General features: G+C 36.0%; 1 protein-coding gene across 2 annotated transcripts in view; it reads left to right on the plus strand.

Annotated features, from left to right (window-relative positions):
• kcp (kielin cysteine rich BMP regulator) overlaps positions 1 to 15665 on the plus strand; it is a 55871-nt gene that overhangs the window by 304 nt on the left and 39902 nt on the right. For both annotated transcript variants that reach the window (XM_079447041.1, XM_079447042.1), the window contains exons 2-12: positions 71 to 206; positions 2296 to 2852; positions 4277 to 4349; positions 5946 to 6145; positions 8680 to 8845; positions 11548 to 11624; positions 11739 to 11835; positions 12012 to 12094; positions 13567 to 13660; positions 14579 to 14652; positions 14760 to 14939. In XM_079447041.1, coding sequence (XP_079303167.1) covers positions 107 to 206; positions 2296 to 2852; positions 4277 to 4349; positions 5946 to 6145; positions 8680 to 8845; positions 11548 to 11624; positions 11739 to 11835; positions 12012 to 12094; positions 13567 to 13660; positions 14579 to 14652; positions 14760 to 14939 — 1701 coding nt within the window. In that variant the 5' untranslated portion in view covers positions 71 to 106. The remainder of the gene's footprint in view (positions 1 to 70; positions 207 to 2295; positions 2853 to 4276; positions 4350 to 5945; positions 6146 to 8679; positions 8846 to 11547; positions 11625 to 11738; positions 11836 to 12011; positions 12095 to 13566; positions 13661 to 14578; positions 14653 to 14759; positions 14940 to 15665) is intronic.

A 15665-nucleotide genomic window follows, 5' to 3' on the forward strand; every position in this document is an offset into this window, starting at 1 on the left:
TTTAATCTTGACAATAATTTTCTTCTTCACGTTTTCTCTGAATAATGAAAACGTTATTTTCCCTCTGAAGATTTGATGCAGGACTAAATTGGTCTGGCTGGTGAGAATGGAGCTGAAGGCTTTAGTTGGAGGTCTCTTCCTGAGTTTGCTTGTTCTTTGGAATGTTTTTGACTGTGTTCAAACTCATCAGGACGCGACCGAGACCGGTGAGAGCAGCTGTCAATCAAACACATGATACATTGTTTCATTGATGTGTGCCGCCGCTACATTCTATCACTGCTGCGCTGAATTAGACATGCCAAAGAAACACACACTAAATAAATACAAGTATTTATTAATATTGATTTAGGGACTACATTGAATATTTATACTTTTAAAAATCACTAACTTGTCAAAGCAGGACTGTTTAAGTTTGTTTGTTTGTTTATTTATTTATTATTTTTTTAATGAAAAAGGAAAGTGATGACATATGACTCTTATAAATAGCCTATTCCTAAACTCATACCTTAAATGTGTACATTCAAGTTTTTTTTTTTTTATAACTTCTTAACAATTTGTCCCTAAAAATATAGCTAGTTAGAAGCATCTAAATTAGAACTTCTATTGTTCTAAAGCTTTTTATGATTATTACAAACTAATCCCACCCCTAAAAGAAAACTTTTTGCATTAGATTAATATCTAAAAATGCTAAAATTCCTAATTAATGAATTACTTATAATTAAGATTACAAACTAATCCCACCCATAAATTGAAAACCAAATTGCATTATAATAACAAAAAAAATAATAATTATAATTTAGCATTATAATTATCACAGACTAACTGTACCCCTCAATAAACATATTTTGAATTAGAATAATAAATAGAAATTAAATATTTACTCACAATTATGATTACACACCAACTTCCTAACCTTTTGCATCAAAAAATGTGCTTTATTTCCAAATTATTTTGACTAACATCAAGTATGTTCCCAAAGAGAGATTTTGATTCTGATTTTAGATTTATCTGTCTTCAGGAGACAGTGCTGCACTCAAACCATAGCTAAGTAAAAAAAAAAAAAAGCACTTCTCTCTCTGTTATCAATGGCTCTGTTTGCCTCTTTATCTGCAGTTTTTGATTTGCCCAGTGCAGGTATGTTTCTGCTTGCCAGCTGTTTTTTTTTTTTTTTTCTTGAATTGAATTGAAGAACCATCATAACCTTTGTTTTCTATCTTGTCTTTCTGTCTCTGTCTAGTCTTTTTAGTTCCTATCTCTTATCAATTCAGTCTGATTTTATACAGAAATACCTGAGATATTGATTAAGAGTGTGTGTTTGTGCATGTTTAGAGCTGTGTTGTCCAGGGAGCTTTGGAACAGTAAAGATCTAACAGGAAAAAGGAAGTCATTAAGAGCATTTTGCTCACTCACCATCATTGCTCTGCAGGGTTTTTCCCCTCACATATAACTATTTGCATGCTTATAAACTGTCAAAAACCTTTACATTTTGTACCGTTTCTTCTGTAATTATAGCAGATTCACTACCAGTTAACAGGTTGGAATAATTGAGATTGTTTTAATATTTTTGGAAAGAAATCTCTTATGCTCACCAGCTGCATTTATTGGATACAATAAAAACAGTAATATTTTGAAATATTATTGTGAAATAAAATAATGGTTTCCTATTTGAATATATATTAAAATGTAATTTATTCCTTTGATATAAAGTGGGATTCTCAGCAGCCATATTCCAGTTTTCAGTGTCACGTGATCTTTCAGAAATCATTCATTGTGTTTAATTGATGCATTAAATTGATCAAAAATGACAGTAAAGACATTTATAATGTTACAAAATATTTCTGTTTTAAATGAGCTGTTCTTTTGAGCTTTTTATTCCTGACAAAAATGTATCATGTATTTCACAAAAATATTAAGTAGCACAACTATTTTCAACAATGATTATAATGAGATATGTGTCAAATCTGTATATTAGAATGATTTCTGAAGGATCATGTGATAATGATGCCAGAAATTTAGCTTTATGTCACAGGAATAAATTAAAATTAAATTGTAATAATATTTCGCAATATTACCATTTTTACAATTTTTTGATCAAATAAATGCATAATAAGAGAATTCTTTCAAAAACATTAAAAAACATAATTAAAAATCTTTTTCCTGGTACAGTTATGAAGCTGCATCATATACTATTGTAATACCAGAGCACTTGATATATACCATGGTACTGAATGATTACCAGGCACACAGAATGTGGCTTGTTAATGTCACTGTCATTCTACATGTTTCTTCTATTAGTAATCAACCTCTTGGAGGCTCTTGACGTCACTCGCTCTCCCCGCGGGGTATCTAAGGTCAAAGGTCGTGACCCAAAGTCGCCGGCCTGGCGTTTCCGTTCCAACTCGCCTCATCTCAAACTACCCCAGACGTTTTTGGACTACCTCTCCAACACCTCACAGGGCGTCCTGGGTTTGCACCTGGTGGGCCGTCAGAGCAGAGGCTCGGAGGCCACCCTCATCTCCTTCACCTCCTCTACCTTCCTGCAGAATGACGAGCGCCCCCTGCTGGAGCTCGTCTCCAACACAAAAGCAAACTGGCTGCAGCTAGAGTTCAGGTCAGCGGACGGCCTGCGGCCGGAGGTGCTAAAGGTGCCCGGCGGGACTCCCTTCACAAGCAGAGGTTGGGTGAGGTTGGCTCTGAGTTTGGAGCCCAGGCAGATGGTGCTGTATGTGGACTGCCAGGATTCCGTGGTGCTCAAACTGAAAAAAGGGGGACAAATCCTGACTCTGGACTTCCCACATGATCTGCAGGTTATCTTCTCCAGCACTGCAAGAAAAAAGGCCAGCAAGTTCAATGTGAGTTTACTGATACAAACAAATATTTACCTACATGCAAGTGTATCTGGACACCTAAAAATGAGCCATTTTTTCACTTTTTTGACTTCCAATCAACTGATCCCAAGGTGATTTTTAGTAAATTTATAAAGTCAGTTCTCCTCAAGTTCACATGGGTGTTCAGAATAACTACTGGTAGTGTTTCACAATAACTACACTATAAAAAAATTGGTGTAGGAATTACTCTATTGGTCATTCTGTGTCAAATCAACCAAATTTCTGAAACTTCCCCAGCTCAAATTTTTGATTTTGCTAATATGTTTTCTGAAGAAAGATAAACGTATATAGTGATGAAAGCCAAAATATTAAATGTCATGGAATCTTCATTTTTAAGGCCCTATATAGTTCAGTTCCAGAGATATTGGAATTTAGTTATGGCCCCAGGAGTAAAACGTTAAATTGCACAAATTTTCAGTGGTCAAAAACCAATTGTTGGTCTCCTTGAGGAGTGTCTGAAGAACAAATAATGTTGAAACTAGAAATGTGTCTCGTTTCCTTGTGTCAAAGCAACGGCATTGAACAGACCTGTCTGAGTTCCACAATTATTCTTTTTCCAAAGTTTGCGTGCCTATAACTCAAGAAGTATTAAAGATATCGCAATATGATTTTAGATTCTAATTAACTTTTCTTCTGAAATCTTCATTTTCAAGGCCCTTTATCAGTCCCAAAGATATGGGGCTCTCATTGAGGCTCAATGAGACTTATACTTATTTTATTTAAAGAACAATGTCTGAAAAATAAATAATGTTAAAATTAGAATTGTATCTTGTTTTCCTCTATCAAAACAATATGCATTTGTAACCTGAGTGCTACAAATGCACTGAAATGGTCAAATTGAGGCACATTGCCTTGCTCGCTGTAGTCTGTTCATAAGATTCTATATTTGAATCAGTTTCAGGGATATTTGGAAGAAGGGATTTTGTTAATTTTAACAGCTTCTGAAGCTACCAGGAGTTCAGATATGCAGTATCGTATCATGTTTGAAACAAATGCCACTCCTCATAGGAAAGTGAACAGCTATGTGTAAATGGTGGGGAAATATCCATTTTGGGACCAGATGGTGTATTTACAGCATCTATGGAAGAAAAAAACTGTGTGGTTACCAACATTCTTCAGAATATCTTATTTTTGTTTTGTTTTCAATAGAAGAAAAAAATATCATACAGGTTTAGAGTAACACAGTGGTCAGTAAATTAAGACAAAATTTTCATTTTTGAGTGAACTGTGCCTTCAAAGCATTCTACAGAGGTGATTGTTCTGGTGCTGTCATTACTTATCTGTTTTACGATGTTACTGTCATGACTTTGCAATGGGTCACCATGGTTACAGAGTTCATTGTGCTCATGGCCACAGAACTGATTGTATGTGTTTTCTCATTGTTTCAGGGTGTTTGGCAGATGGCTGAACTCTCCACCAGGGCATATGAGAGGCGTCCGTGGTTCTGTGACAATGTAACAGGCATGAAAATGATAAAAACATTTAAATATCTGACCTACACATACACATAAAAAAATACACAACAGAGCTGAGAATTTAGGTCATACAGCTTCTTCTGGTGTAAAGTTAGGACCCATACATATACATATTTTCATCTGTTATGTTTTCTTTTTGGCTATAGGTTAATGTAAGCTAGTGCATTTTTGAGGTGTAGTATTATTTTATTAGGGATATTTAAGATTGTTTTCTTTTTTGCCCTCCAATACTCAGGGTGAATTTATGCTTCAGCATTATAGATTAAATACTAATCACACATCTTAAAATACAACCCGAATTCCGGAAATGTTGGGACGTTTTTTAAATTTGATTAAAATGAAAACTAAAAGACTTTCAAATCACATGAGCCAATATTTTATTCACAATAGAACATATATAACATAACAAATGTTTAAACTGAGAAATTTTACACTTTATGATTGTGGAATACTTTAAAAACAACGTTCCTCAACCTCAAATTGCAAAGGCTTTGCAAATCTCATCATCTACAGTGCATAATATCATCAAAAGATTCAGAGAAACTTGAGAAATCTCTATGCGTAAGGGACAAGGCCGAAGACCTTTGTTGGATGCCCGTGGTTTTTGGGCCCTCAGACGACACTGCATCACTCATTGGCATGATTCTGTCATTGACATTACTAAAGGGCCCAGGAATCATGCAATTATCATGCAAAAAGGATGCCATATGTGAACATGGTCGAGAAGCAGCATTCTTGTTGGAAATCACCGACGCCGTGTCCTCCGGGCTAAAGAGGAGGGAGACCTTCCAGCATTTTATCAGCGTTCAGTTCAAAAGCCAGCATCTCTGATGGTATGGGGGTGCATAAGTGCATACGTTATGGGCAGCTTGCATGTTTTGGAAGGCACTATGAATGCTGAAAGGTATATAAAGGTTTTAGAGCAACATATGCTCCCCTCCAGATGATGTGTATTTCAGCAGGACAATGCAAAACCTCATACTGCAGCTATTACAACAGCATGGCTTCGTAGTAGAAGAGTCCAGGTGCTGAACTGGCCTGCCTGCAGTCCAAATCTTTCACCTATTGAGAACATTTTGTGCATCGTTAAATGAAAAATATGTCAAAGACGACCACAAAGTCTTCAGCAGCTGGAAACCTATATCAGGCAAGAATGGGACCAAATTTCAACACCAAAACTCCAGAAACTCATAACCTCGATGCCCAGATGTCTTCAAACTGTTTTGAAAAAAGAGGAGATGCTACACCATGGCAAACATGCCCCCGTCCCAACTATTTTGAGACCTGTAGCAGACATCAAATTTGAAATGAGCTCATTTTGTGCATAAAATTTTCTCAGTTTAAACATTTGTCATGTAATCTCTGTTCTATTGTGAATAAAATATTGGCTCATGTGATTTGAAAGTCTTTTAGTTTTCATTTTATTCAAATTTAAAAAAATGTCCCAACATTTCCGGAATACGGGTTGTATGGATGGACAAATATCCAAAAAAAAACATGTTTTTTTTTTTAGCCCAGGACAATGCATTTGTCTTTTCTAAGCTGTGTTTTGCAGACATTTGTGTGTTTGTGGTTATTACAGATTCCCTTCCAGACACAGTCGTTCCCACCAGTCCCACTGTACATGCAATCTATGACCTGGATACGATGCAAGATCAGGGAGACCGTGGAGATGGCATAGTATCAGCTACAAGATCCCCTGCTGAATCAAACGTGCGGCTTGGCCAACTGGAGAACAACCTGCATAACATCAAGACCATGCTGGACATGCTGAAGAGACAGGTACATTGGAAACGTATTGCCAATTGGCATGCTGGTGTGTCTGCACTTGAAAAAAAGGACTAGAAAGTACTGTGGTACTATCAATGTTTTTGTGAATGTGTACCACGACCATACCAGGGTTTGTATAACGGAAATGTACAATGATAGTGCTATGGTATACAGTATTGAAATACCTTGGAGTACTTTGAGAATGTTGTAGCATTTGGACCAATCAGACACAAAACTATTTGTTATATTTAACAAATAATCTCTTATGCCCCCTCACCTAACTATGAGGGTCTGTGGACCCTTCCCCCAAAATGCATCTAACACCTAAGAAAGGCAGAACAGGCCTCTGGTTCCATGGCAACCCATCTGATAACACTTGTTTTATTGCTCAAAGGAATGCGGGCAGAGCAACTCACTTCATTTCCCCTTAGGAAAAAGACATTATGCCATAAAAATGGACTCTTCTCTAATTAATTGAAAGAAAAACCTTTCTTTGACTGAACACGCATATCTTCAGGTCATTGTGTATATTATTACTGTTCTTGTATATGTTTTTGTGTATTGTATACCGTTTTATGCATGCTTATGATAGATCACTAGTTAATATCACTTTAGCTGTACCATGTTTAGTCTCTATCAATTCGTCTTCGGATGATCTAATTGAGAGTGAACATTACATGTTGATACCTATGCAACATATTAGTGTCCTAAGAATCTTTAGTAGTTTGTCCATTTACCCAGCCGAACCTTTGTCCGTTTGTCCATTTACCCAGCAGCCTTGACTTTCCTTTCAACCAAGGATCCTTGGATCTCAGCAGATCTCTTTCTTAGCTCTTTTTCCCTTTCTACCTGGGAAGATACTCACAAGCCAGAATAACATCTTTTGGAGTTCATCACCCTTCAAACCCAGAAGAACTTGAAGAACTCCAACACCACCAAACCTTCAAACCATCAGAACTATCATCCGAGACTGCATCCGGACACTTGTTCAATGACCAAAGGCATTGCAAGTATCATACGTTTAACTAAACGAAACAGAGGGTTTAGTATAAGCTATAGACCCCGTTATAAATGGCGCTGATGGTTTTATTCAGGTGGTTAACTGACTCTTTTCATAGCTTCATTCTCTGGTTTCCTGATGGTTTCATCCATCAACTCTCATTTGCCCTTTCCCCATGTATGAGTGATTTTATGTTTGTTAGACTAGTTTGCGTTAGTGTTTAGTTAATAAAAGTTGTGTGCACATTGAAATTAATAATAATTAATTGTAATTATTTATATACAATCCCCCTTTGAGCTAAAATTTGCTACAATATTATGTATAAATATAAAAAGCTAATAAAAAAGGACAAGCTTACGGCTTTTGCAAAGGAAAATTGATGGATTTGGAGACCAGAATGGACAAAGAGAGTAGCCGTGAAAATTGGAAAGTGGCTACTCGCCCCAAGACCAAACAATCGTAATCTTATCTTCTTTCGGCTCAACCAGCACTGCCTCGGTCAAGGTCGCTGTTGGAAAAAACAACCCCGGGAAGAGCACTGCAGTGAGACGCTCTTGCGTTCCTCCCCCCTTCCACAGACACCTGCTGATTGTTGACTCTGTCTGGGTCCTGATCAAGGCTGTCGCCATGGCAACTTGCTGTATCACATTCTGCGGACCCTCGCCTTCACCACTTTGTACCGCCAGTTTGACAAGCGGGTCTGTGACCAGCGCAGAGAATGGCTGCAAAACCAGATGTCTGCTTGTCGGAGCTGGATTATCTCCTCTGTTGCAAAGCTGTGTGACTATGTTGTTTTGATTATGTGCTTTTGTTGCTGGGGTGTTTTTCCTGTTCTCACACCGTACTCCCACGGGAGCATAGTTTGGGGGTTAGTTTCTTTCTCCCCCTCCTTCCTCATGTTTTGCTGTATTTCTTCCTCAATTACCCTGTCTTCCTGTCCTGTCTACCCCCTTGTCATATTGTATGTATGTTGTGTATGTATGGACAGGTTGGTGGCTAATTTCACAGGTACTTGTGACTAGTGACAATAAAGGGCTACTACTACTACAACAGCACATACTGTATAAAGTATATTATTGTTAACTAAAACTATTTAAAAAAAAAATAAACAACTGAAATAAAGCTGAAATTAAAATAAAATGCAAATATTAGATGAAAAACTAAATTAAATAGGTTCAAGTGCTAAAATAAGTAACTGAAATTTAACTGAAAAAAATATATATATATATTATATTAGATGACAAACAGGTATGTTAAAATGTTACCTTGCCAACTAAATAAGTTTAAGTGTAAGTGAGTTTTGTCTTAAATTACTAACTGAAATTAAACTAAAACTAAAACTGAAATAAAATTAACACTTTTTTGAGATATTTGTTTTTAAATTTAATACAAATACCAAAAGCACATAACAAAATTACAAAAAATGTAAATTAAAAATTAAAAATAAAATTAAAAGCTAATTCAAAATATTTTTTGTAATACTTTTTATAAGTATCAAACAAGTGATTTTATACACACGTTTTAACAACTCTCTGCATGTATGTAGAACACGGCCCTGCAGACGAGAGTTGACTACCTGGAAACGTGTGAGTGTTCGAAACGGAAGTGTGTGTGGGAGGGTCGTGAGATGGATGAGGGGTTCCAGTGGTCTCCTGACAGCCGCACCGTCTGTTACTGCACCCATGGGAAAGTTCAGTGCAACCGCTTGAATGGTGAGTAATCTAACATCCATTACATCAGCATTAGGAATCAAAACACACAATAATTAATTACAACATACATACTCATTAACCATCTAAGCTTTAATCAGCAAGCCAGTCATCAAACCATAGATCAGGGGAATTTACATGCATTACATGCACGTCACAAATGAACACAATGAACCGCATTGCACAAATTTGTTTATTCTTCGTAGAGACTGGTTTTCCCTAAAGTCCTGTGATCAGGTTGTTTTTTTTTAATCTGGCTATGTGAGTTTGTAGTGGTATTAAAAGCATCTGCTGGTCTTTAATCTGTCTGCATCTATCTGTAATGATTGAATGATGCTAAGAGGTTCAAAACTGATTTGCACTGGTGCACCCCTTGGTATAAAAACATAAAATCAACATATTCTATTTTGATTTTATGGTTTGTTGTAGGACAGTTTGATATATTCAGTTAAATTAGTCTTTTTTTTGGCACAGAAAGGTGTGATGATTTAATGTGCGTGTGTGTGTGTCACAGATCCTATGTGCAAATGCCCCGTCACAGTAAAACAGACCCGTAAATGCAATAAAAGTTATTTATTTCTCCTCTCTTGCTTTCTTTTATTTATTTTCCATTCTTGCTCTGTCTAATTGGATGTGAATGTTTAGACAGAGTGGATTACAGATTCAGAACAGAAGATAATCCAACAGCTACAATCTCTCTCTTACTTTTCTCTGTCTTGTTTACTGAAATTGTGATCTTACTTATATACACTCACCTAAAGGATTATTAGGAACACCTGTTCAATTTCTCATTAATGCAATTATCTAATCAACCAATCACATGGCAGTTGCTTCAATGCATTTAGGGGTGTGGTCCTGGTCAAGACAATCTCCTGAACTCCAAACTGAATGTCAGAATGGGAAAGAAAGGTGATTTAAGCAATTTTGAGCGTGGCATGGTTGTTGGTGCCAGACGGGCTGGTCTGAGTATTTCACAATCTGCTCAGTTACTGGGATTTTCACGCACAACCATTTCTAGGGTTTACAAAGAATGGTGTGAAAAGGGAAAAACATCCAGTATGCGGCAGTCCTGTGGGCGAAAATGCCTTGTTGATGCTAGAGGTCAGAGGAGAATGGGCCGACTGATTCAAGCTGATATAAGAGCAACTTTGACTGAAATAACCACTCGTTACAACCGAGGTATGCAGCAAAGCATTTGTGAAGCCACAACACGCACAACCTTGAGGCGGATGGGCTACAACAGCAGAAGACCCCACCGGGTACCACTCATCTCCACTACAAATAGGAAAAAGAGGCTACAATTTGCACGAGCTCACCAAAATTGGACGGTTGAAGACTGGAAAAATGTTGCCTGGTCTGATGAGTCTCGATTTCTGTTGAGACATTCAGATGGTAGAGTCAGAATTTGGCGTAAACAGAATGAGAACATGGATCCATCATGCCTTGTTACCACTGTGCAGGCTGGTGGTGGTGGTGTAATGGTGTGGGGGATGTTTTCTTGGCACACTTTAGGCCCCTTAGTGCCAATTGGGCATCGTTTAAATGCCACGGCCTACCTGAGCATTGTTTCTGACCATGTCCATCCCTTTATGACCACCATGTACCCATCCTCTGATGGCTACTTCCAGCAGGACAATGCACCATGTCACAAAGCTCGAATCATTTCAAATTGGTTTCTTGAACATGACAATGAGTTCACTATACTAAAATGGCCCCCACAGTCACCAGATCTCAACCCAATAGAGCATCTTTGGGATGTGGTGGAACGGGAGCTTCGTGCCCTGGATGTGCATCCCACAAATCTCCATCAACTGCAAGATGCTATCCTATCAATATGGGCCAACATTTCTAAAGAATGCTTTCAGCACCTTGTTGAATCAATGCCACGTAGAATTAAGGCAGTTCTGAAGGCGAAAGGGGGTCAAACACAGTATTAGTATGGTGTTCCTAATAATCCTTTAGGTGAGTGTATACTGATGCTATATGATAATTATGGTATTAAAAGAGGCAAATCAGAATGTCTGTATCTACTTTTATTTTGCTTTTATAGCAGCAGCGCTGAAGCATCTGTAATATAATGAATGTCTCAATCATGCTCATTTGATGAATAGAATATTACATATTTTTTCAAAGTCTTTCTTTGAGAATCCTTAGTTCTGTTTATATACAGTAGAAAATTTGATTTCTTTGCATTTTTATATGAATATGGTACAAAATGATCCTGTTTAAATCAAAGTTATAAGTTTGGTCAAAAGTAATTTAAAAGTAATCAAAAAGTAGTCTGATTAAATTACCTACAACAATTTACAATATAGAAATATATATCATGTTAAAATATTATATATATATATATATATATATATATATATATATATATATATTGAAAGAAGCATGAATTTCAGAATCCCACTGACCTCATTGACCCCACTGACCCCACATTACACGAGAATGCATTGAATTGCTGTGAACAACACATTTTCAGACATCAGAAATCTAGTACAGTCTGGAGTCACTCATGAATACTCTCAGACATCTTTATAGTTCATATTGTAGATAAGATTGGATCTGATGCAGGCAGGAAATATGCTTGCAGACACACACACACACTTTTACCTGCTGTGGTTCATCTGAAATGCTTATCTCAGATTGTGTCCATAGGGGTTTCGTTCCAGTTCAATACAACTTATGCATGTCTCTGATTGCAGAATGCAGCTTTCATGGCAATATCTATAGCAATGGTGATGTTTTCAGCCCAGACGACTGCAACCGCTGTACATGTGATGTATGAAATCTTAAAGATTTGGCCTTTGATCTTCACTCGTGTCCTTCCCTCCGGCTGGCATGTCTTGTGCAACTGTGACATAGTTTTGTGTGTGTATGTGTGTTTATTATCTAGCATGGCAGAGTAGAGTGTAATGTGAATCCATGTCCATCACAGTCCTGTCAGCAACCACCTGCTACTCCGACAACGTGCTGCCCTGTCTGCCAAACAAGTACCCACAATGCATCTCTACACACACACACACACACACACATACCTTCACTGTGCTTTGATGTATTCCAATGAATGAATGACACTTTCATATACTATAGTATTTAAATGCTACTCCAAAGTACTTTGTTGCATTATAAAAGGTGTATTTGTTTTTTCTTCCGTGTAAATCTTTAGGATGTGAACATGAGGGTGAAATCTATGAGAACGGGAAGGAGTTTGTGTCGAGATCAAACCCTTGCCTCAAATGCAGCTGCTCTGTGAGTCTACTGTGTGTTTGTGTGTGTTCTCCTTATGGGGATGAAATTGAAATTAAAATTAAAACAAAAAAAGAACTGTACCACAAAACCTTTAAAAACCACCCAAGAAAAAGATGATAAAAGGGCTAAGTAATCTCATATTACTGTTCACATATTTCAGAGAATTAAGTAATTATTTATTTGTCACATACATAATCATACAGAGTATAACCAGCAGTTATGTAGGTATTATAGGAAGAGATACAGCTTAACATGAGGAACAAAATAATTCACAGACTATGCTCCTTGGAGTATTAGAATTGGTCTATAGGAACTCTAATAAGCATATTCAAAGATTATATGTTACGTTATAAAAGTTATACAGAATACAGATTTTTAAATACTTTGTTAAATTTTAATTGAGTGCAAAGGTTAAATGAGGTCAAACTGATCAGGCAAAAGACTTTTCAATTTTGCAGATGTTCTGGGACAAAGACTATCAATGTATATAAAGATTTTAAGATTTTAATAAGTAATTATTGATGTATTTGAATTTAATTTACCTTGTAAAATGAAATAAGAGTCAGTAGTTTTTAAATAGGAAAGTTTATTGAACTTTCAGATGAAATCCAATAAAAGAAAAAAAGTAATATTGACACATCAGGATTTTATTTTATAGGAGAATATGGAGCTCATAACTAAAAACTAAAACCATAACAAAACATCTTGTGAAATAAAATAAATGTTAACTTTTTTTATTTCAGCTTGTTGCTAAGGCAGCAGGTCTTATTTTCGTGTAGTTTAACTAAAAATGACAAAATATTACAGCACAATATACAAATATTTATTATTATATTATATTATATTTAGTGCTGTCAAACGATTAATTGCATCCAAAAATAAAAGTTTTTGTTTACATAATATACATGTGTGCACTGTGTATATTTACTATGTATATATAATGCACACACATACAGTATATATTTGAAAATATTTACGTGTATATATTTATATAATTTATATTACAGATAAATATATTTAATGTATAAACATAACATATATTTTTCTTAAATATATACATGTATATGTATTTATATAAACATAATAAATATACACAGTATACACGCATATATTATGTAAACAAAAACTTTTATTTTGGATGCGATTAATCATGATGAATCATTTGACAGCACTAATTATATTATATTATATGATATCCTATTATATTATATATTAACAAAATATTAAACCTTTAACTAAAGCTAAAGTGAAACCAGAAAATATAAAAATAAAACCTAATTCAAAATATTAACAAAAACTATATTAGTATATCAATGATACTGAAATATTACTGGCATCCTCTTCACTGTACAAAGTAAATGACTAAACTACTAAACTAAAATTAATAAGAGCTGCATTTTAAACATGTCTGCAAATTGCTCAACCATTTAACTTTCATCATGTTAACCTGGAATACACATGTTAATTTGCAGAAAGGTCAGGTGGCATGTGACCCCATCCAGTGTCCACCCACCCCGTGTCCAACCCCCTACAGGAGACCTGGAGAGTGCTGTCCCACCTGCTCCAGTACAATCACAAGCACATTTGTGACCCTGGACCACAAAACCAGTCTTAAAGGAACACTCCACTTTTTTTGAAAATAGGCTCATTTTACAACTCCCCTAGAGTTAAATGGTTGAGAGTTACCGTTTTTGAATCCATTCAGCCGATCTCCAGGTTTGGCGGTAGCACTTTTAGCTTAGCTTAGCATAGATCATTGAATCTGATATGACCATTAGCATCTCGCTCAAAAATGACCAAAGAGTTTCGATAATTTTCCTATTTAAAGCTTGACTCTTCTGTAGTTACATCATGTACTAAGACTGGCGGAAAATGAAAAGTTGCGATTTTCTAAGTCGATATGGCTAGGAACTATACTCTCATTCCAGCGTAATAATCAAGGAACTTTGCTGCCGTACCATGGATGCAGCAGACGCAATGATATTACGCAGCGCCTGAAAGTAGTCCCCAGCTAGGTAGAGATTAGACACTAGGTGAGATGCATCATCTGAAAGCTGAATAAATAAGCTTTCCATTGATGTATGATTTGTTAGGGCACGATTTGGCCGAGATACAACTATTTGAAAATCTGGAATCTGAGGGTGCAAAAAAATCTAAATATTGAGAAAATCGCCTTTAAAGCTGCCCACATGAAGTCCTTAGCAATGCATATTACTAATCAGAAATTAAGTTTTGATATATTTATGGTAGGAAATTTACCAAATATCTTCATGGAACATGATCTTTATTTAATATCATAATGATTTTTGGCATAAAAGAAAAATTTATTTTTGGCTACAAATTTACCTGTGCTACTTAAGACTGGTTTTGAGGTCCAGGGTCACATTTGAGCTCTTTCATTTGACCTCTATCACGTATTTGTGACTAACAATTCTGGACCAGTTCACACTGTAATTTGCATGTATTTTATTGTGTCCTTTGCAGCATGTAATGTGGGCGGTCGCCCATACAACGGCTTTTTCAGTACCATCGATGGCTGCCAGACCTGTTCTTGTGAGGTGCTTCATCCCTCTCACTTACACACATACAATGAATGACAGGTTCCTCCAATGAGTTCCTCCAGTGACCTCACGCTTGTTTGCACGTATTGTGTTTTGCTGATCAGAGTGGGAATCAGGCATGTGTTGATGTGCAGCGGTGTCCTCAGACGTGTCAGGATGGTGTGAAGCCACCGTTCGGCTCCTGTTGCAGAGATTGTTCCCGCTGTGACTTTGAGGGGCAGGTTATTCTAGACGGCGTCTCTGTTCAACCCTCCCGTGACCCCTGCAAACGCTGTGTGTGCAATGTAAGGCTGAGATGCCAGTGTGCTTTTCTGTTTTGCCCTTGTTGGGATGAGTCAACACAAGGTTACACATTGTACATTTACAATATTGTGACTATTATTTACAACAAATGTATATTTTATATTACAAGAGCATTGGTATGAGTTATTTAGTATTTAGTATTAGTACTAATTATTTAGTATTTAGTTGACAGAAATGTTTCTCTTTAAATTTTTCATTTTACTATTTTATAAAATGTGTACTTATCGTTTTAATACTCCTTATAAAAAGTACACTTTACATTCTATATCTTACTTACTGGAAAGTAATATGAGTTTATAGTTGCATCCCGCCACATACTTAGTTTGCAAAACTTATCACAAATTTAAATTAAAAAAATTTACAAATTGAAACAGGAAGTCAAGTATTATAGTATGTTGTTAATCCAAAAAGTGACATATTACTTCACTTATTATTTTTGCAAAATGAATTTTATTATATAACAAGTGTTATTTTTGTATACTATTGTAGTATTTATTAATAATTCGAATTAGCTTTTATTTTTAGCTTAGTTTAATTAGCTTATATATGTATACACACACACACACACACACACACACACACAAATGTGCATACATACATAGATATTATATACATATTAATAGTTATATTATTTATTATTGCACTGTAAAAAAAAAAGAAAAAAGTTGAGCCAACTTAATCTGCTGAAGCTGCTTGCCTTAAAATTT

The sequence above is a fragment of the Barbus barbus genome, assembly GCF_936440315.1.
Source record: "Barbus barbus genome assembly, chromosome: 22".
Lineage (NCBI taxonomy): Eukaryota > Metazoa > Chordata > Actinopteri > Cypriniformes > Cyprinidae > Barbus > Barbus barbus.